At 36.1% G+C, this 25079-nt stretch overlaps 1 protein-coding gene across 15 annotated transcripts in view; it reads right to left on the reverse strand.

The window, feature by feature from the left end:
- Window positions 1–25079, reverse strand: part of LOC117334343 (calcium/calmodulin-dependent protein kinase type II delta chain-like) — a 123231-nt gene that overhangs the window by 52657 nt on the left and 45495 nt on the right. For all 15 annotated transcript variants that reach the window (XR_004534131.1, XR_004534132.1, XM_033893998.1 and 12 more), the window contains exons 4-7: window positions 23089–23143; window positions 13928–13993; window positions 8754–8826; window positions 1497–1599 (exon numbers count right to left, since the gene is read on the reverse strand). Coding sequence is in view for 13 of the 15 variants with exons in the window: in XM_033893998.1 (XP_033749889.1) it covers window positions 1497–1599; window positions 8754–8826; window positions 13928–13993; window positions 23089–23143 (297 nt within the window). In the remaining 2 variants the exon portion in view is untranslated. The remainder of the gene's footprint in view (window positions 1–1496; window positions 1600–8753; window positions 8827–13927; window positions 13994–23088; window positions 23144–25079) is intronic.

The following is a 25079-nucleotide window of genomic DNA, read 5'->3' on the forward strand; positions in this document are numbered from 1 at the left end:
TCTGTTTGATTCTTGCGTACAAGATCATCGAGAATTTTCCAGGAGACCCAGATATGATTAACATTCTAGACTGAGACAGAAAAAGAATTAGTCGGGCTACTGAAGATCTGTACAGAAGGCCCTTGTGTATCGGTGACAGTTAATGGTCTGAGTGACATACTGTCCAAGACGACATTGACCAGCCTTTGAATAAAATTGTCGACTAGATCAGGATAATCAACAACCTGATTGGGTGTATCACTGACCTATCAAACCTCCATTAGGATTACCTACAAATGCAACCATTCACTCTCTTATGGAGTCATTCATGGCTGAAATTCCTGTCAACCATTCGATCAGCCAGCACTCACAGTAGACTGGTGATGGCCAAGTTCATTGTAGTGTTTTATTAAAGCCAATCTTGGGTACACAGCTATGGTGGCACAATTCCCTGATTGGAAGTGTGCCTGTCTTGGAGAACTCCCTGGACATGTGTGATGTGTGTGAGGTCTGAGAAATCTGCTCATGGTATGCTGAGGGCCTCGGCTAAATAGCTTAAGCCTGGTCATCAGCAGTATGGTATGAATTTTTAAAATGTACACCAAAGGCTACCGCCTATAGAAGGTCAAGGCTTGGTTACTCTTGCTGAATATCAGTATATAATTATAAACTAAAATACATCATAGCGACATTGACCTGGACATGAAAATCAAATAAACAACCAGGAATAGATTAGTAAATTACATATACAAGAGGGAGACAGATTGTTTCTGCTATCAGCTCAAAATAGAATGTTTGACATAATCAGCTCCCATACCAATTCAGATTCTTTATTGTAATCAGCTCCTCACATGTTTTGTTTTATATAGCAGAAATATTACCACTGTATGATAGTTTGAACTTAGAACCTTAACCATTTTTTTTTTAAACTGAATAATTTAGAAACATTTTATCACTATTTGGATTGATGACTACTTTGATACAAATTAAAACACTAATACGAAGTTCTGTCTAAAACTTCAATTCTGAATCCCTGTTATGAAGCTAAAAGTTATTCCAAGTATTTCTTTCAATTCTGTTATTATAACTTAATTTCAGTTGGATCGGTTTATTGTAACCTCACAAAATTTAAACAGTAATATGACATCTGTCAGGGATCATCAACCATACCTTAAAGATTTAAAACATAGCCATACTGATATGTTAGCAGGATATGGCCACATTGTGTCAATGGTTACGAATGGAAATATAGCAATCTTTTAAAGGTTTCATAACGCTTATAAATACACTATCCCATTTTATTATGAATGGCTATATAAAAAGTGACTTACACATTGAAAAACATCTCACTAAAACAGGTTCATTTTATGGAAATGGAAATTTTTCACAGCTATTCAAAACAAGCCAAACAGAAAACTGTCCTAGATTTAATTTTTCAAAATGAACACATCATTAAAACTCCCCGTGGAATGGACATTGATGAAGGATAGGGTAATATGTTCCCCTAAATAACTTACCAAACCATGCCTGCTGATCACCCTGTATTTCTATGGCCAGACCAAAATCTGCTAACTTCACAGCTGCTCCCTTGGCCTTGCTAGCTAACAACAGGTTTTCAGGCTGAAATAGAATACACACGTGGCCATAATACTACATTTTTCACAGAACATTTTTTTCTTTTTAAATATTGTCCCTGTGACCATATGTTATCTGTATCTCTATCTTTTAAAGACTATTACTCTCTACTGCAAATCCTCAGTATAGCACCATCTTATCACCTTCTTGTACACAACTGTAAAAAAGACAGTAATAGTACCATCCATAGTCCTCTACACTCTACCAAAACTGGCTGTCAACGATGAACAAAGGTCCATAAGTGTGTTGGAATACACAACCCTTTATTTCCAAATATACATACACACAATCTGATATGTGTGGGACCAAGTACATGTATCTGATATGTGTGGGACCAAGTATCTGATATGTGTGGGACCAAGTATCTGATATGTGTGGGACCAAGTATCTGATATGTGTGGGACCAAGTGCAAGGACTGTACAAACGATGCACAAATGAAGATTAATCTTCAGGAAAACATTTTATCCTCAGTGAGTAAAGCTTGTTATTATAGAGTATGCAGGGTAAGACAGTGCCACACAGTGAATAAAGGGCAATAACTCTCTGTAGAATTGTAGAGTTAAGTATGCATCATGGTTAAGCACACATTTTTGTGCTACCTACATATTTATAGGCATATGCAAACTTTAGAAGTTGTAGGTGAAGGGTAATATGAGATGTTACCAAGACATAGGTGATGGTTTAAATATGACATAGGTAAGTTGATCACATCCAACTATATATGTGACTCGATCTCCGTCAAAAACCTCCACAATTCCAAGTGATGACCAATACAGGAATTGCCAATTGTACCAGTAGGCAGCATTAATGCATATGATCGGATATGCCCTGGACACAGACACATATGGTGTCAAACAAAGGGAAATAACCCTGTACATGGGGGTTATGAGACACAACTCCGAAATGTTATGTACAAAATGATACATTGACAACAAGCTGACACTGACGGATGACATTATGCCATCATCTCATCCCTTCAGTAACATTAACATTTAACTCTCATTCTCTACCAGAAATATTGCCAATTTCTGAAACTTTTTGCTTTTCTATTTTGCTCTAAATAATTAATTACTGTAAATTTGATTATAAATCAACAGTATGTAAATATCTATAGCACATAATGTATTATTTGATATTGATATTATACATTATATTGTCCTTTAAAGTATATACTGTGCTACATTAATATAGTAAACAGTATAAAGATTGTACTTATATTAGTGTGTTTTATATAGTTTTGTTTGTTAAAAATATCCTTTAGTTTAAGATGTATATTTACAGCAAACAGAGAGTGTGATATATTTAAGATTGATATACTATACTAATAAATTTGATTTATAGTACATTATTTTGCTTCACTGAGGCACAGAATTTATCCAGGCAGTAATATAAGCCTGTGTTAATCTTTAAATGGACATATAGACGAGCAGTGTAGATGTTAAGGAATGTCCACACAGTATACACATAATATCCAGTAAATTACCCTATCTGTCCCCACTGCAGGAAACCATTTGACTTCCTGAATGATCAGTTTCATTTTCCTGTAGCTATTGAGCAAACAGCAGGATAAACATATATTCATTATCAGTTAACAACTAATGGTATCTGACAGATACACTCAGATCGACACAACCACTTCCGAGTTTATGTCCATAAAAAGGTCCAGTCTCCTACACTGGTGGTGTTTCCATTGATCCAGAATGTCCAGTTTCTTCATATTTACACAATTTACACAATGTTTTTGCTTGCCTTTTCTTACTGCAATACCTAGATGGATGTCTTAGTTTAGGTTACATAATTCATCTCCTGTAGTTCTATATAAGCCTGATTATCTCAATTTCACTTTTGTTAATTTTCCATTTCTTGATAGTTATTAACATGCCCAACTTCTGCAACTGATGCTGTTTACACTTTCTTTGATATTCAAGGACTTGTTATCATCATTTAAATTCTGTGACATATATCAACTACTGACATAAACAACAACAACAGAGGGTTTCCAGAGATGCAGATTAATGAAGACCACAGGAAAAAATTATGGTCAACATGAGGATCTCATTGTGAATATTTTATTTCCTTGTTTGATGTTGGTTATATACTTTGTGGTTCTGTTGTCACCAGCCTAGTTCTCATTCTAAGGATGTGACTCAACCCAAGTTTGACCTGGATTTACATGGCAAGTGAAGTCATTGAAGCAGAAGATGCTTACCCTTCCAGAACGCCTGGTCTTACTCATCTTGTACTGTTTCAAGTGTCTTCATGCAGAAAGACTTTGCATTTTGCCTTCTTTTAATCAAATTTGAGTTAGACATACAGTTTTCTTTGCACACCTGTACAAGAAATGGTTTTGTCAGGTGAGACTAGATGTACCTTAGTAGGTATTGTCTGTTGTCTTTTTACACCTGTACTTGTGTTGTCAGGTGAGACTAGATGCCCATACTTTCAGTAGCACCTAGCTTCACTTCTCCGAAATACTTGTAACACTAAAGTAACCAATCAGCACTTTTTCCTCCCAAATCTGGAGCTTGCTTCACAATAACTTCAAAATCGGCTCCGGTGAAGTTCTGGTAACACTCACTGACAATTCTACACCATTAAAAATCTTCTTCATATTGCTTTCACTCAAATTACTGCATGTTCACAAGAACAACAAATAAATAGTTTCACTTGCATTGATTTTCTCACATTTCTCTTCCATTCCTACACAAGGCCATGCTGGCAAACAATTATATTCTCAAATTATCATCACGCTGAAGTTTCTCAGACAATTTGCTGAGACTGGAGATCTCTGCATGCTGATAAAACTATCAAAATAACAAATCGTGAAAAGCAACTTGATTCTCTGGATCAGCAAAGAATTATAGAACAAACACAAGAAACTCAACAGAATGCACTCTTAAGACATCTCATTGTTACTGGTCGATTGATTATGTTTTCCTTCCACAAAAACCAAACAATGAATACAGGACCAGTCGCCAGCATAGCAGTGTTATCAGCTTAACAAACGTGATCTTCCTCTACAACAGCAAAGACGATGTTCTTATTACTTGTTTTCACCATTCACTGATTTTTTTCCCCATTTCAGTTCAACAAGATTTCTCTGTCAGCCCCTGGGGTACAAGAGATTGCATGCCCAGACCTTCTGAACTTAAAGTGGGCAACATCACAAACGGCCAGTGACATGAATGAATACATTTTTCCGTGGGCACAGAGGATAAGTATTTCGAAATACTTTCAAAGCACTACTTCTAAAGAAATGTCTGCAAATTCTATTTGCTTAGGTATATATATGCCTTGTAATATTCTGAGAATCATTGGTGTCAGTGGTACTAGGTCTGCCTGTAGATATGGTCCAGCTGCTAGAAGACATATTGATCTTTGTCAACAATCTACATTAAAATTAAAACAAAAGTTCTTTCATATCATATTACTTCTGCAACAAGAAACTCTGCAAATATTCAAAGACAAAATGTCAAAATTCAAAGACATTTTGAAAAAAAACTAAAATTCAAGGACGTTTCAAGACCTGCTCTGAAATTTAAGCAGTTCTTCAAGTTATGTACAAACTATGACTGTATTGTCTCAACACAAAAATTGGAAGTGAAAATATAACAGAGAATGCATTATTCATCAGAGACATAAACAAACTCCTCGTAGTGTGTGCCTAGATACATTTGGTCAATTATATGTGAACTCATCATACATAGATAAATGTTGGTTGAACCGATACACTTTTAGCAACAAATCTAGACACAAAACATGGTTAAGTGAGATGTCGTCCCTGGCAACGGAAATTAACACCATAGTCAGGCTTTTGCGACTTTTTGTCACAGGCTAGACGATATATTGATGAATGTTGAGGACTACAACTTCTTGATTAACTAAATATCAGGATACCATGCCTCAATACTCTGTGTGTTGGTTCCACTATGTATACCCACTGAAACGTCTGTCTCACCAATCTTCCAACACAGAGCACAAGTTCGCTCATACGGAACACGCAGACAAATGATGTCACATCCTTTATAAGATGAGGCCTTGATTAGATTCCAGACCACACATGAAGCAAATACAGCAATGAAACACTTAGTGGGGCAATAACCCACGGCAAGTATTCAGAATGAGGACTTGACTGAACCACTAATATATCTTTAAATAAGAATGAAGACAATCAAGTCAATCAAAATATTCAAGTGTTTCCATTGTCTTACACAAATCTTCACCTGTATCAGTCTACCACACCAATTCTATTTCCCAGATGTATATGACAGATTTACAAAAGTGTGCTACTTCTTGGAGAAGACTAGCCAACCTGGATTGGGCAGGTGACGGATACATTGGAAAAGCAAACAGCCTCACCTGAGAATGTCTGCATTTGCCTGTTTTTATGTTAGTCAATGAATACAAAATGGTATTGTTCTAACAGGATTGATATTCTAATTTTTTCTGAAGAATTATCTACAATTTGAATGTGATAGGAATATTCTGACCAATAAATGATGCCATAGTTCAGTCGGTTAGAGCACCAGCATCGTAACCTCTGGTGAAGGTCCAAAGTGTGTGGTTTGACGCTCCATACCCGTGTCAGTTTGTGCTTCTCAGGAATCTGAGAAATAGGCCAGTCTGTGGCTTAGTGGTTGTGTTCTTAGGCAAGACACTTTACCGTTATTGCTCTGGATGGAATGCGATTGGCCTGCCGTACGTTGTTCAGTGAGGTAGTCACAAACTACAACAAAGACCCTGCTTCAAAATGACCCTGGCTGTTCATAGGTCGATAAAGACAGCAAACAAACAAAAAAACATAATCCTTTGCCAAATTCAGAAGTCCTACCCACTGAATGCATGGTGTCATATGTTAAGTATACTGACAAGTTCAGGAAAAAAATTCTTGTAAATGAAATAGAATGAAAACTCTTGTGTGAAAATTCTAAGAATAATTCCTAAATTAAAATTCCAATATTGGAAGCTCCCCAAGGCTGTCATATTGTAACAGCTGATGTGCAGAAGCAACTGTAAGAGGCCACCACTTGAGCAAACAGCCCACTAGGGACCTATATTGAGGCGAAAGCCTATCTCACATTTCACAGCACAATACAAGTAAACCCCATTACTAGATCACACAGACAGAGCTCACTGGTAGATTCTTCGCTCGACACTCCCTTGTGGTACATCCTAGACTGAACACACTTCAGCAGTCTCCCTTCCTGTGAAAACACCACTCATTTTCCTGTAAATGAAGTCTTTCTGTGAAACAGGCTTGCTATAGACAACCCACACAGAAACAACCCTTTCTGTGGATCTTACCAAAGCAAGTGGATGGATGGCCTGTTCCCAAATGTTGTTTTTTTCCAAATGGACTATGATGAATAGCCAACTCAAATAAATGCCAAATATGGTCACCTATACATTCTTATAGAACACTTGATAAAGAGCAATGTCCCCTCTTCTATGAAAAAATAATCCAACATTAATCTAGCTGATATAGTACCTATCCACTAAATGCTGGAGGTAAAGAAAAGTATCAGGGTCACACTGGAGATATTTAGGATCACTTGGTAGGATGGTAACCTTCTCTTGTGGTTAATTTGTGGTATAGCAAGATATGTCTTCAAAACACTTCACATATAATCCTTTTGATAGTGATAAATTTGCCAGAAATTGAGTGTGAGGTGAGGGACTAAATAAATATCCAACATGTATCCATCGCTAGAAGACTACATTAACATCACATTACAAATGAATAATTAACAGAGATCATAATCATAAAAAGCATGATATTTTCACTCAAAAATCTAAAAGCGTATTCAAACTTTCCAAATCAAATACAGAAACATTTTAAAATAAGCTGCAACAAAATAAAATGTAGTTAAGATTTTTTGTTTTCTATTATATATGTAAAAAATTCAAAAACATTTTATCATCTTGTGAAAGAATAACAGAATTAAAAGTCATACATTTTGGTATATAAATCATGAGACAGACACAACTTGATATCATTCTGTTAATGGCTATAACAACAATGATGGAGTATTATTACAGAAATATTTCATCTAAGCTTGCAAATGGGCAATATAATATTCAAAGAATGGGAAACAAGTAGCTATATTTAAATTGACTGAAAACTAACAAGCATGAGCAGAAAACAGTGACACTCAAGATGTCTATGGAAATGCCATTAACCTGCGACACCTAAGATGTCTATAGCAATGGCCAGTAACCAGCGACACCCAAGATGTCTATAGCAATGGCCAGTAACCAGCGACACCCAAGATGTCTATAGCAATGGCCAGTAACCAGCGACACCAAAGATGTCTATGGCAATGGCCAGTAGCCATCGACACCAAAGATGTCTATGGCAATAGGCCAGTAGCCATCGACACCCAAGATGTCTATAGCAATGACCAGTAGCCAGCGACACCCAAGATGTCTATAGTAATGGCCATTAACCAGCGACACCCAAGATGTCTATAGCAATGGCCAGTAGCCTGCAACACCCAAGATGTCTATAGCAATGGCCAGTAGACAGTGACACCCAATATGTCTACAGCAACGCAAAGTAGCCAGCGTCCCCACGATGTCTATAGCGATGGCCAGTAGGCAGCAACAATGTCTATAGCAATATATGATAGCTTGGAAACACATACAGCAGACCTTCTGTCAGTGATAACTAAGGTTACATGACAACACAAGGAGAAAGCAGTAGTATAACAGGGCACACCTCAACATCAGTATCAGTGTCAAAATTAAATTTTTTATTGTCCTTCCAAACATTTGATATTTCTTTTACCCTTCTTTGCTACTATTTCACACAGTTCATATTTGGAGGTGAACAATAGGCTATTTATCAGAAATTGAATAAATATATACAAAACGTTTATATTAATACAGGCCGTAATGAGTTGAATGCATGCACAAATCCTGTCAATTACTTAAGACCTCACAGAGCACTTACACAGTTTTACAGCATCTTTAGAAATAATTGTCAATTTCAGATACAGGCCTTATTTTTTTTTAGTTCAAAATATAGCCTATATAAAGAATTAAATAACAATTCTTAAGTATACATACAAAGATACTTTGATACTCGACTATCCCCTGTAGAACGGACAGAGACAGTGCTATTGTTTAATATACTCACCTTTAAATCTCTGTGGACTATTCCATGTTGGTGACAATAGTTAACACTCTCTAAAATTTGCTGCATGCAGTGACTGAAATACGAAAACAAAGAAACGATCCTATATTATACACTAAATATAACATTAGTTGGCTATGGGTTTTGTAATGTAGCCTCCATACCATTCCTTTAGTGGACAATTTGATCTATAAAACTGTATACTTTGAAGTGGCATTCACTACATATTGTTTGGTGGACTTATTGTCTACAATAAATGCTTTTTGTTGTTTATTCAGTAATTTAGGATCCTATAAGGAATTACTTAAATTGTATAGTAAATGGCTTAATGATCCTATAATATATGATATGCATAATTAATTTAGTGAACTAATTATAGTAGATTTTCAGTCCTCTCTGTAGACAGTTATCTTCTCTGACTGCCTATAGACAGTTATCTCCCCTGACTGCCTATAGACAGTTATCTTCCCTGACTGCCTATAGACAGTTATCTCCCCTGACTGCCTATAGACAGTTATCTCCCCTGACTGCCTGTAAATGGTATCTCTCCTGACTGCCTATGGAAAGTTATCTCCCCTGACTGCCTATGGAAAGTTATCTCCCCTGACTGCCTATGGAAAGTTATCTCCCCTGACTGCTGCCTATGGAAAGTTATCTCCCCTGACTGCTGCCTATGGAAAGTTATCTCCCCTGACTGCTGCCTATGGAAAGTCATCTCCCCTGACTGCTGCCTATGGAAAGTTATCTCTCCTGACTGCCTGTAAATGCCATCTCTCCTGCCTGCCAGAAGACAGTAATCTCCCAAGAATGTCTCTAGAGAGCTGTCTCCTAAATGTTTATAGTAGATTTTCCGTACTGCCTGTAGACAGTTATCTCCCCTGCCTCTGAGTGGACAATTTTTCCTCTTACTGCCTGTGGAAAGTTATCTTTCCTAACTGCCGGTAGACATTTCTCTACCCAGACTGCCTGTAGATAGTTATCTCCCCTGACTACTTGTAGACAGTTATCTCCCCTGACTCTCAGTAGACAATTTCTCCCCTTACTGCCTATGGAAATTTATCTCTCCAAACTGCCTGTAGGCATTTCTCTTCCCAGACTGTTATCTACCATGAGCCTGTAGACAGTTGTCTCCCCTGTATGTTTAAAATATACTGTAATATAGTACTGCATATAGATATTTATCTTCTCTGACTGACTGTTGACAATTATTTCTGACCTACGTTTAAGTGTGGATTATAAGTATTTAAATTAGAATTACGTTTCTGTCTCACAGGTATACAATACAGTACACACAGTACAATATAAGCCTCCTTATCTACACAGCCAAATTATACTGTACTTATGATTTATATTTTTCCCTTAAATTCAGAACTTAAATTTAACTAAAATTTATCGATTTTCAAACTACATATATGATAAACCTCAAAACTGTTTCCCCTATACACTGTCAATAACCTGAAAATATGTTGGAAAAAGTAGCAACTGAACTGTTTATAAATTCATGTGTTTTTTTATTCCTTTCTGTGAAGATAATATGTTTTTTTATCTTTATTTCTAACTGGTGTTGTTTTTCCTTTTTTCTCCTTTCTTCTTCTGTTTTTCAATTTTGTCACCAAAATATTGGCTATGAAGCACCAAGGAGCATTTTTTTAGTTAGAATTGTTCTATGTCAAGATAAAGTAAGCCATGCACAATGGGACTGTATGATAGACAATATGGATAAGTGACTGCACAGAATCAGAGGCTTAGCTCAACAGGCGGGGCAAAATGTCAGTTGACTACATAGCTACTGACCACACTGGCAACCTGACTGACTGCAGACTATAGATCTCTAGGCAGGCAGATGACTGACAGCCAAACATTTCACTCAGCTCACCCACCTTTAAGTCACGATGGATAACAACATGTTGGTGACAATGGTTTACACCTTCTAAGATTTGCTGAATACAGTGACTGAAAAGTGGAAATGTTTAATTCACTCACACATGCACAAAAATCAACAATTCCATTTTGATACCATCATAGATCTTTAGGATTTTTAACCTTGTCAGCATGCAGGTTACAATATATTTCAGCCCACCGATTTTAGCTTTTTGCTTATTTTAGCCCCTGAACATAAACCCACCATATTGTTTATTTTAGCCCATGGCCATACCTTCAAGATCAACGTTTGTTTCAGTCCATACCCTCAAGATCTAAGCTTGTTTTAGCCCACCAACTTTTGTTTCTGTCCATAACATAACAAAGATCATAGTTTGAGGTCGTCCTTAAATTATCTTAGCTCTTAATAGGACGTTAAACAAATTAAACCAAACCAAACCATTGATTTAGCCCACAACCTTTTTGTTGTGGTCATACCCTCAAGATCACAGTTTGTTTTAGCCCACAATTTTTTGTTTCTGTCCATACCCTCAAGATCACAGTTTGTTTTAGCCCACAATTTTTTGTTTCTGTCCATATCCTCAAGATCAAAGTTTGTTATAGCCCAATTACCTACACTTTATCAAGACCAGGGATTTTCCCTCACACCAATTTTTTTTTCTGGTAATCTATAATACCCACAAGATCAGTTTGTCTCAGCCCTGGCACCAGTTTTTTTCTGGTCATCTACACACTAGCTATTCTGTCACACTTAGAATCTTATCACACAGAAAGTTAATTTACATCCAAGTTCAAACAAGTGTGAAGCAATAAATGAATGTAATCTATCAACAATATACTACCAATACTTATGTCATCTCGGTCTGGTTCTCAATAAAATCATTAGTAATTTATTGGAGATCTGGAAGAGGAAGTCCCCAGTGGAATCAGGGATGATGACATTACAATACTCCAGAGGATTTGGTACACCCGTAGCCTTTAATGAGATCTAGCTAGGAATATGATAGGTGACAGCATTCCAATTCAATATTTCACAAATCCCTGAGCTGTGTCTATATACGTGCTGTTCAAAGATGCTTTAATTTAATAACATTAAAAATTAGGGTTGGTGACTCAACATGAACATCCCGTTTATATCATTCCCTTGATAAATCAAACCTATTCCCATGCTAGATTACACCCCATATCTGTCAACGAATGCCTGAAGGTCTTGGTCCCAAACATGGTGAGGGAAACCTGGGTGTCCATGCTCATTTCAAACAAGTTCACAAGCCAAACTAAATCTATTTGAACTAGTGCTGTACAATTTCTCTGGTATCATCAATATGACACACTCGTTAACATACATGGAATAGGACATTATCCTTTTTATCAACGCTCTTTTATCATCAAAATTAATATCTTGCTGAAATAGATTTCAGAAGTTCTGAATGTTTAATTAATTTCAATTTCAAAATCAATATGAAACCAGTATGATCATTGCTACCCATTTATAAGCAATAAAATGCATTTTAAAATGTGATATTGGGTTTTGGTAGCTTTGATGAGAAATTCAGAAAATCAACAAACTGCCCTAGAGAGTTATCTACAGATGAATCCAAATGGAACTTTATTGCTTGAAAACAATAAAATATCAAAAAAAATTCACTTTCAAAATGAATTGCTTCTGATCTAAGTCAAGCATTTTTAAAACAAGAGGCCTAGAGGGCCTGCATCACTCACCCAAATATTTAAGTTATTAAGGCAGAATGCTCAAATTGTATTTATACCAGGTATTTCAAATATTTTCCTACTATTTAACTGCCTTTCCCAACAACTATTCAAACTACAGGTGGACCAAATCCTGTCACTCTTGAAAAAGAAGTAAGTCCAGGTCCATCAATTCATCATTGAGCTAGCTGCTTAAATTAAGTTCTGCACTAAAATTTTAATGTGTGAAAAGAAATATATTTACAGTATCTAAATCTCATCTTCACCAAGTATGGTGTCCCTGATGTTTAATCTTACATGTAGGAAGAATATTTCTGATATCTATCTAATCTCACCTTTACTACAATATTTGGTCTCACCTTCACTACAATATTTGGTCTCACCTACACTACTATATTTGGTCTCACCTACACTACAATATTTGGTCTCACCTTCACTAAGCATGATATACTGTACCCAATATTTGATCTCACCTTCAATAAGTACAATATACCCAATATTTGGTCTCACCTTTACTAAGCATGATATACCTGATATCTGGTCTCACCTTTACTAAGCATGATATACCTGATATCTGGTCTCACCTTTACTAAGTATGATATACCCAATATTTGGTCTCACCTTCACTAAGTATGATATACCCAATATCTGGTCTCACCTTTACTAAGTATGATATACCCAATATCTGGTCTCGCCTTCACTAAGTAATTGATATACTTGATATCTGCGTGGTCTCACTTTTACTAAGTATGATATACCCAATATCTGGTCTCACTTTCACTAAGTATGATATACCCAATATTTGGTCTCACCTTCATTAAGTATGATATACCCATTATCTGGTCTCACCTTCACTAAGTATGATATACCTGATATCTGCATGGTCTCACCTTCACTAAGTATGATATACCCAATATTTGGTCTCACTTTCACTAAGTATGATATACCCATTATCTGGTCTCACCTTTACTAAGTATGATATACCCAATATCTGGTCTCACCTTCACTAAGTACAATATACCCATTATCTGGTCTCACCTTTACTAAGTACAATATACCCATTATCTGGTCTCACCTTCACTAAGTATGATATACCCATTATCTGGTCTCACCTTTACTAAGTATGATATACCTGATATCTGGTCTCACCTTCACTAAGTATGATATACCTGATATCTGGTCTCACCTTTACTAAGTATGATATACCCATTATCTGGTCTCACTTTTACTAAGTGTGATATACCCATTATCTAGTCTCACTTTTACTAAGTATGATATAGCCATTATCTGGTCTCACCTTCACTAAGTATGATATACCCATTATCTGGTCTCACTTTTACTAAGTATGATATACCCATTATCTGGTCTCACTTTTACTAAGTATGATATACCCATTATCTGGTCTCACTTTTACTAAGTATGATATACCCATTATCTGGTCTCACCTTCATTAAGTATGATATACCTGATATCTGGTCTTACTTTTACTAACTCCATATATATATAACCCCTCTCTGTTCCCAATCCTTCCCTAACATGTCAGTGTAAATAAACTCATAGTCCTGTTCCAGTATCAGCCTGTTTACCTTGCATCTGCCTCACTGTAGAATTCCCTGGCTACAATGTCTTCAAACAACTCTCCTCCTGTTACCCTGAAACACAATTAATACAGTGTCAACACAACATGTTCTCCAGAGGAATATACTAACAGTTAACATTTCCCACTCCTATTTTGGGAAAATAGAAACAATGTCATGCACATGTTTTTTAATTAAATGTGTGGTAGTTGTCAATATGACCATGATATCTGCTTCTAAGCTTTCCCAGTAGCCTCTTGAGAACTGGAAAAAGTGTCATGCTCAACAGCGCTGACATCATCACACCAGGATGGAAGCAGACAGTCCCTGTAAACCTGGCACTCAACCATCAGACCTTGTATCCAGAAAACACTTCCGACACAGTCACAAAATCTATTTAGTCCGTTCAGACAGCAATCTATTTCTTTTCCATTTATATCTATATTCTAACTTTGTTGATCAAATTCCAGAAGGAACCACCCCAATGTGTGTCTCACAATACCAGACAAATCAATGAAAAAATACACCCAGCCATTTTACAATAAGTTCACTTTTCCTGTGTTTCTTATAGCCCTAGCAAAAAGGTTACTGAAGACATTCAGAATCACAACATTCAATCTCACTCATTGGAATTTTTTTCTAGCTAAAAAATAGATCAGCTAATCTCCATTTGCCATATTCAAATTTCTTTAATTCAGCAATGTCTAAAGTGTGACTCTCCATCAAACATTACACCTATAACTACAGTGTGTCACTCCACACATCATTATATATATAACTACAGTGTGTCACTCCACCAATCATTATATATATAACTACAGTGTGTCACTCCACCAATCATTATATATATAACTACAGTGTGTCACTCCACACATCATTATATATATAACTAGTGTGTCACTCCACACATCATTATATATATAACTACAGTGTGTCACTCCACACATCATTATATATATAACTACAGTGTGTCACTCCATCAATCATTATATATATAACTACAGTGTGTCACTCCACATATCATTATATATATAACTACAGTGTGTCACTCCACCAATCATTATATATATAACTACAGTGTGTCACTCCACACATCATTATATATATAACTACAGTGTGTCACTCCACACATCATTATATATATAACTACAGTGTGTCACTCCACACATCATTATATATATAACTACAGTGTGTCACTCCACAAATCATTATATATATAACTACAGTGTGTCACTCCACACATCATTATATATATAACTACAGTGTGTCACTCCACCAATCATTATATATATAACTACAGTGTGTCACTCCACCAATCATTATATATATAACTACAGTGTGTCACTCCACCAATCATTATATATATAACTACAGTGTGTCACTCCACACATCATTATATATATAACTACAGTGTGTCACTCCACCAATCATTATATATATAACTACAGTGTATCACTCCACACATAATTATATATAACTACAGTGTGTCACTCCACATATCATTATATATATAACTACAGTGTGTCACTCCACCAATCATTATAAATATAACTACAGTGTGTCACTCCACACATCATTATATATATAACTACAGTGTGTCACTCCACACATCATTATATATATAACTACAGTGTGTCACTCCAGACATCATTATATATATAACTACAGTGTGTCACTCCACCAATCATTATATATATAACTAGAGTGTGTCACTCCACACATCATTATATATATAACTACAGTGTGTCACTCCACCAATCATTATATATATAACTACAGTGTGTCACTCCACACATCATTATATATATAACTACAGTGTGTCACTCCACCAATCATTATATATATATAATTACAGTGTGTCACTCCACACATTATTATATATATAACTACAGTGTGTCACTCCACACATCATTATATATATAACTACAGTGTGTCACTCCACCAAACATTATATATATAACTACAGTGTGTCACTCCACCAATCATTATATATATAACTACAGTGTGTCACTCCACCAATAATTATATATATAACTACAGTGTGTCACTCCACACATCATTATATATATAACTACAGTGTGTCACTCCACACATCATTATATATATAACTACAGTGTGTCACTCCACCAATCATTATATATATATAACTACAGTGTGTCACTCCACCAATCATTATATATATAACTACAGTGTGTCACTCCACACATCATTATATCTATAACTACAGTGTGTCACTCCACCAATCATTATATATATAACTACAGTGTGTCACTCCACCAATCATTATATATATAACTACAGTGTGTCACTCCACACATCATTATATATATAACTACAGTGTGTCACTCCACACATCATTATATATATAACTACAGTGTGTCACTCCACACATCATTATATATATAACTACAGTGTGTCATTCCACCAATCATTATATATATAACTACAGTGTGTCACTCCACACATCATTATATATATATAACTACAGTGTGTCACTCCACACATCATTATATATATAACTACAGTGTGTCACTCCACACATCATTATATATATAACTACAGTGTGTCACTCCACACATCATTATATATATATAACTACAGTGTGTCACTCCACCAATCATTATATATATAACTACAGTGTGTCATTCCACCAATCATTATATAAACTTTAACAGAATCCGATATGTATGGTCGCTCATCCACACAATGTTATTATGAACAAATGAAACTGATGTGTTTGTATCTAATGGGAATTTCTGATCCAGTCATGTGTAACAACAAGAGGCCCAGGGGCCTTAACGGTCATCTGACTCTAAATTAAAACCCTTATATTATTGTAGTATGCATTCTCTGTAGCAAGTATATAGTGGCACTGTTGGCCATGGTGGCCATCTTGGATTTCTGACCGACCCAATAAATAACAACACTTGGTCTGGACCATCTAAGGATAATTTCTGGTAAGTTAGAGCTGAATCCCACCGGTGGAATTTGAGAAGTTTGAAATAGGTGTTGTTCAGGAAAACCATGATTGCGCAATCATGTTACAAAATGGCCGCCATTGCTGCCATGTCAAAGTTTTTACGAGGCCGAAAAAATAACAACACTTTGTTGGCCCTCCTTCCTTAACATCCTCACCAATTTCCAGCTCAATGGCACCAGTGTAACTAGAGAAGAAGTTTAAAATGTGTTTTTCAAGATGGCTGCCATGGCGGCCATCTTGGATTTCAGACCAATCTAAAGAATAACAGCACTTGGTCGGGATCATCTCAGGAACATTTCAGGCAAGTTTCAGCCCAACAGCACTGGTGTCACTTGAGAAGTTTAAAATGCGTTTTTCAAGATGGCGGCCTCAGCGGCCATCTTGGATTTCGGACCGACCCGAAAAATAACAACACTTGGTCGGGATCATATCAGGATCATTTCAGGCAAGTTTCAGCTCAATAGCACTGGTGGAACTTGAAAAGAAGTTTAAAATGTGTTTTTCAAGATGGTGGCCTCAGCGGCCATCTTGGATTACGGACCGACCGGAAAAATAACTACACTTGGTCGGGATCATATCAGGATCATTTCAGGCAAGTTTCAGCTCAATAGCACTGGTGGAACTTAAGAAGTTTAAAATGAGTTTTTCAAGATGTCGGCTATGGCGGCCATCTTGGATTTTGGACCGACCCGAAAAATAACAACACTTGATCAGGATCATATCAGGATCATTTCAGGCAAGTTTGAGCTCAATAGCACTGGTGAAACATGAGAAGAAGTTTTAAATGTGTTTTTCAAGATGGCGGCTTTTGCGGCCATCTTGGATTTCGGACCGACCCGAAAAATAACAACACTTGGTCGGGATCATTTCAGGATCATTTCTGGCAAGTTTCAGCCCAACAGCACTGATGGAACTTGAGAAGAAGTTCAAAATGTGTTTTCAAAATGGCGGCTATGGCGGCCATCTTGGATTTCGGACCAACCCGAAAAATAACAACACTTGGTCAGGACCATCTCAGGATCATTCCTGGCAAGTTTCATCTTAATCCCACTGGTGGAACTTGAGAAGAAGATTGAAATGTGAAAAGTTTACGGACGGCGGACGGCGGACGGCGGACGGCGCACGGCGCACGGCGGACGGCGGACGGCGGACGACGACGGACAAAGCACGATGGCTATAGGTCATCCTGACCCTTCGGGTCAGATGACCTAAAAATGTGACCATCAATCTAACATAGACCCAACATATTTGTCAATGTAATTCTTCACAGTCTGACTAGAGGGATTAAATGCTATGTCTTTATAATAATCTTTTCAAAGAATGTATATTAGCTTTCTAAGAGCAGTTTTTTTGTACAGTTAGTATGCTGAGTAAACTCTCTGTCTGAACTGGTTTGATGTATAAATGTGTCTTGTTTAAGGGAAATGTATCCATGAAGTCACCAACAGAATCACATTGTTGATACACTAGCATGAAATTTACAGATGTAACAATTGACCTTGATATTAGAAAATCAATATTGTCTCATCAATCAGAAATAAAAACCTTGACATTATTAGCGCTGGGTCAAACAATGTGAAGAAACTCCATGAGGCGTGTTAACACAAACAGATAGGGAGACACAACTACAAAACGTAGGAAGTAAAGGTTTTTAATTAACTTTACACAAACACATACCGTAATTAACTTATTGGTTTCATTGTAACAATGGTTGCTGATTGAATACACTTTATACCCAAGGCCTTAAGGATGTTAGTAGCTGTAATCTGTTACGCTGTTAAGGTTTATACATATGAAAGTGAACAATTTGATGTATGTTTATATTAAATTTCCTAGCAACCAATAACAAGAGATCCCAGAGGGATCTTGGCGCCCACCATTGAATGATCTTTATAGGTTCCATGTCAGATTGATCTTTTCTCTACTTTTCCCTTCCTCTAAGTCTTACTAATCTGTGTAAATTCAGAAACAGCCCTCTTGTACTTTTCAAACAAGGGGAACCTATATATAAAATTTAAGATTTAGCGATAATGGCTGTCTGTCGGCCATGTTGTTTTCGGATTGGTCCCAAAATGCAACACCAGGGACCAAGGGGAACCTACATATGAAATTTGAGAAAGATCCCTTCAGTACCTTCTGTAAAATAGCGATAACAAACTTCAATTGTCAAAATCCAAGATGGCTGCCTGTCAGCCAGGTTGTTTTCTGACTGGTCTCAAAATCCAATATGCATAACTAGGCACAGAGGGGAACCTAATAATGAAATTTCAGAAAGATCCCTTCAGCAATTTCTGATAAATAGCGATAACAAACTTCAATTGTCAAAATCCAAGATGACTGCCAGGCGGCCATGTTGTTTTCCTATTGGTCCCAAGATGCAATATGCAGAACAGACCAAGGGGAACTTACAAAAAAGTTTGAGAAAGATCCCTTAAGTACTTTCTGAGAAATAGTGATAACAAACTTCAATTGTCAAAATCCAAGATGGCTGCCTGTCGGCCATGTTGTTTTCTGATTGGTCTCAAAATGCAATATGCATAACTAGGCATCGAGGGGAACCTACATATGAAATTTGAGAAAGATCCCTTCATTGCTTTGTCAGAAATAGCGATAACAAACTTCAATTGTCAAAATCCAAGATGGCTGCCTGTCGGCCATGTTGTTTTCCGATTGGTCTCAAAATGCAATATGCATAACTAGGCACCAAGGGGAACCTACATATGGAATTTGAGAAAGATCCCTTCAGTACTTTCTCAGAAATAGCGATAACAAACTTCAATTGTCAAAATCCAAGATGGCTGCCTGTCGGCCATGTTGTTTTTCGATTAGTCTAAAAATGCAATATGCATAACTAGGCACCAAGGGAAACCTACATATGGAATTTGAGAAAGATCCCTTCAGTAATTTCTGAGAAATAGCGATAACAAACTTCAATTGTCAAAATCCAAGATGGCTGCCTGTCGGCCATGTTGTTTTCCGATAGGTCTCAAAATGCAATATGCATAACTAGGCACCAAGGGGAAACTACATATGAAATTTGAGAAAGATCCCTTCAGTACTTTCTGAGAAATAGCGATAACAAACTTCAATTGTCAAAATCCAAGATGGCTGCCTGTCGGCCATGTTGTTTTCCGATAGGTCTCAAAATACGATATGCATAACTAGGCACCAAGGGGAACCTACATATGAAATTTGAAAAAGATCCCTTCAGTACTTTCTGAGAAATAGCGATAACAAACTTCAATTGTCAAAATCCAAGATGGCTGCCTGTCGGCCATGTTGTTTTCCGATAGGTCTCAAAATGCAATATGCATAACTAGGCACCAAGGGGAACCTACATATGAAATTTGAGAAAGATCCCTTCAGTACTTTCTGAGAAATAGCGATAACAAGAATTGTTTACGGACGGACGGACGGAGGGACGGACGGACGGACGGACGGACGACGGACCACGGACGCAGGGCGATTTGAATAGCCCACCATCTGATGATGGTGGGCTAAAAATCATTAGTGGATTACCTCAAAATAACTGGGTATATGTACTGGATTAACTGATAACAATTTCATAGTGGATTAACAGATAAGAACTGTGTAGTGGATTACTGGTAAGAAATGGGTAGTGGATTAACTGATAATAAATGGGTAGTGAATTAATTAACTAAGAAATCAAGTAGCAGATTAACTGATAAGAAATGGATAGTGGATTAACTAATAACATTTGGACATTAAATTAACTGATAACAATTGTGCAGTGGATTAACTGACAAGAAATGGGTAGTGGATTAACTGATAAGGATCAAGTAGCGGATTAACTGAAAAGAAATTTGATGCATGTTAAAACCAAATTTCCTAAGAATCAAATAGAGGATTAACTGGTAAAAATTGGGTAGAGGCCGGCTAGGATTAACTGTAAGAATTGGGTAGTAGATTATCTGGTAAGAACTGGATAGTGGATTATGCAATTATAATTAAATCGCCTATTAACCAATACAAAATGGGAAGTGACCATGGATTAACCAAGAAGAATGCTGACATGTAATATGTTAAAAGAGTGTAGACAAGTATGCTGAAGAATTTGGATATTTATGCTACAGAATATAAACATGTATCTTACAGAATGTTGAAATGTGTTTTATAGATGTTTTGTTTTGCAATGTGGATGTGGTTCATATGTCTGTTACTGAAAATAGATATGAAGAAGGGGATAAACAGAATGTAAGAACACAGGATAAAGAATGTGGAAATATACACTGATACAGTCACAGATGTAGACAAACAATCTACGTGTGATAGTAAATTAACATAGGACACTTGTAAACCTTCCAGATTGGTGCCATTCCAATACAAACAAAGACAGGACAAAGCAAATAGAATTCTTCAATAGATGGGAGGATGGTGAACAGGCCAGCAGAATATGACGAGATCAATATAGCTTGTGTACAGATATTTAACTACTATTCACCAACACGAAAACTTACAGTAGGATCAACTGATAATCAACTTCATATTGTTACTAATCACAAAAAGGCCCAATATACAACATTTAAATTATGTAATCACTGATCTGTATTGTACATTATCTTAACTTTAAATATTGTAACATATAATCTCTAATCAGGAACAGACTTTTGTACCACATTAAAACTAGAACTATAAACATTAGCAACATCTGAGGGCCTGTTTTACCTCATTAAAACGAAACATATTAGTAAGATTTAGTTACTCATTATTAATATTAATGGCCAATTAAACTGTATTAAGACTATAAATATTAGTAACATTTAGTTACTAATCATAAATGGCCAATTAAACTGTATTAAGACTATAAATATTAGTAACATTTAGTGACTCATTATAAATGGCCAATTAAACTGTATTAAGACTATAAATATTAGTAACATTTAGTTACTCATTATTAATGGCCAATTAAACTGTATTAAGACTATAAATATTAGTAACAGTTAGTTACTCATCATAAATGGCCAATTAAACTGTAATAAGACTATAAATATTAGTAACAGTTAGTTACTCATTATTAATGGCCTATTAAGCTGTATTAAGATTACAAATATTAGTAACAGTTACTCATCTTTAATGGCCTATTAAACTGTATTAAGAATATTAAAGTAATATTTATCATTCATTGCCTATTGAACATTATTAAAACTAGAAATATTAGTGACTAAAAACTGACTGGGAAAAAGACACTAACGTGTGTCCGTGTTGTACACGTCTAGGGAACCATATTGTCCACATATATGATACCTGGCCGGTTTTGTTACTATTATTATATTACAAATATTAGTAACATTTACTCATTATCAATGGCCTAGTGCACCAAACTAAAACAATAAATATTTAGAAGCATAGTGTCTCTGATCACTAACTAGCTAGCTATATGTTATCCACAATCCTGCAAAGACCTGTACATCCATTAACACTGCCATCTGACAGAACTCCATCTGGTGACAGGTGGGCAGGGCTCAACATACTGGGACAGGAACATGGCAGTGTATTTCAGGGTGGAAACATTCTAATTAATTCTGGTTAATTGACAAGCACACAGCTAATTAGCCTATAAACAAACTAGAGCCGTCAGTGCCACTCCTTATACTCCATCACGGGTCTGTGATCCAACACAGAACCAAGACACTTCTACTTGCTACACCGAAACTCTAATCTTACAAAGGCATCAACCTTATATATAAACAGTAATTGTTGTCATTGTGAGCATCCCTGTCATTGACTGATCATATCATCGTGTCTGATCACAACACATGATCTCACAACAGTTGACAACAACAACACAATGAACTGTCAGTAAAGCTCTAAAGGTCTAACAGAATGTATGAAACATAATACCCCAATATAATGACGTACAGGAATTCTAAGAATAATCAACAAAATATGCTGAGATATACAGAGATGGACATTTGAATGTTAGCTCCGACACAAATATTAAGCAAATGCCATAAATCGTTGATTCTGAAGTGAAAGTACCAGCTTATCATGTTCTCAATATTTTTCAGTGTATTCTTTGATTTAATTTGCATTTCTTTATCCTGTGATAAGTGGATTGTGAAATTCTTTGATATGTTTCGTTTCAAATTTCTCCTACTATTATTTTTTCACCTTTACAGATCTAGTTCAGGTTTGAGAGAAAACAGTTAATTTATACATATATACTTACAAGTCAAATACAAGATAGTGAAATCCCTCGTCCTGTATACTATCGTGTAATCGAACTGAAACAAATACAAACACTATTAGTACAATAGAAAACATTTATGATAATAACAATAATAGGAACCCAATACTTTAATGATATATTGTAGGAAAATTCTTTTTCCCAATTGCCAGACTTGTTACCTATAAATGATAATAAGTTTTTCCTTCAAAAAAAAAAAATTTATGCATTTCATACCAATCACACTAGAGATCAAATTTACAAGAAATTTATCAAATGGTATTTTAATCTGTGCTGGCTATAATTTAAATGTGGTTATTTTGCAGGGGGTGGGGGTTGCGATTTTGATATGTAAACTATACACATCGCAACCAAAAGGACTCTGTGTAGTTAGCGTAAATTTCCGCCTCGTGCAAATTACCATGTTTTCAGTATTAGATTTCTGATCAGCCAAAAAGAACACTTTATTAAGAATTGCTTAAAACTGATTTTTAAATTGAGCATGTTTCCAACTGACACCAACTACACTTAGTTAAGATCTTCAGTCAATCGTCCCTATATTGTGTCAGTTAAGTTGGGTTACTAGAACTTGAATATAAGTTTAACAATTTTTTTTTCAAAATGGCAGCTTTCATAGATTTCAGATCTGACCATAAAAAGTACAACTTCAGTGCAATGTTAGAGTAGCATCCCCTTACTGAAGTCTGGTCAGTTGTTTTTTAATATCAGCTGAAAGTGAGGAAAATTGAAATACAAATGGTATAAGCCAACACACAAATAAAATTTGAGTGACATAAAAGTAGGAGATAACACTATATGTAAAGGAAGAGAAGTGTTCCAATGTGTGCTCTAGAACCTGACAGAGGTATGTATACTCATGTCCTTTGGGAAGAGGCCATTGCCTTGAATTGTTTACAAACTCCTTCAACAAAACTGTGCCAATGTTTGTTCAATATGATGCAAAAGGTCAGTGCATTAACATATTAACCAAAACATTCCTGGACTCTTGACCTGTAACCCCTATAAACAAACAACACCTACACTAGTTGCCTTCATCTAACTGTAGGGCTGATAATGTGGTATTCACCTTCAGATATATGGATTTTGCCTCTTATAACACTATAAATGACCTAGTAAGACACATTTTATATTTCACCCTATGAAACCCTTGCAGAAGGGAAAGAATATGTCTGCAATATCCAAATGTAAGTTATAAGAGGCAAATAATTGTGTTTCTCCTCTTGCAGGGTCTTGCTATATGGTGGTTTTCTCTTATATCTTTTGAAAAGCTGACATCAGAGGGCACAAGGATATGGTTTGCTGTATCCCAGTGAATCCCAGGAGATAACTTAAGTGGGGCCCATGTTGAATCAGGGATTTCATTCTGTATTTGCTGTGTAAAGAGACAGTGAGGATACAAAAACAATAGATCTGCTGCCCCCAGCACCTTCCTTCCTTTATTTCTTTTTCTTTTCTGTCTTTTCTGTTATTCTCTGCTGATTTCTTCTGTTGATGTATCCTTGAGTCCTGGCCTCATATGAGCCTGGCTGTTGTGAGGATGTCAAACCACATACAAATTAAATACATGTTGTAGGACATATCTTACACCCTATAATCCCATATGACAATGATCAGGTTACCTCTGTTCCTTAACTCTATGATTTAATATGCCATTCTTTGTCCATTATCAAGTGTTATCTAAAGCAGGAACTAGGCTTGTCTATAAGAATTGATAGTAAACAGGGACAAAACTGTAATTAAACGCTGGAAGATCCTCTAGTTTACATAAATCACATCAAACAGGATTGAATTCAGGCTATACAGGATGCTGGAATGATAATGACAAGGCACGCCAGTGATAATGAGACCAACAGTGTGATCTCTATACCTGTGACTGGCATCAACAGGATTTTGGGATGAGTAATATAGCCACAGTAATCCTTTGGCCATTGGGGATATTTGACCAATCAATGGATATTAAGTATGCCAAAGTA

This window comes from Pecten maximus, chromosome 1 (assembly GCF_902652985.1).
Source record: "Pecten maximus chromosome 1, xPecMax1.1, whole genome shotgun sequence".
Taxonomy (NCBI): domain Eukaryota; kingdom Metazoa; phylum Mollusca; class Bivalvia; order Pectinida; family Pectinidae; genus Pecten; species Pecten maximus.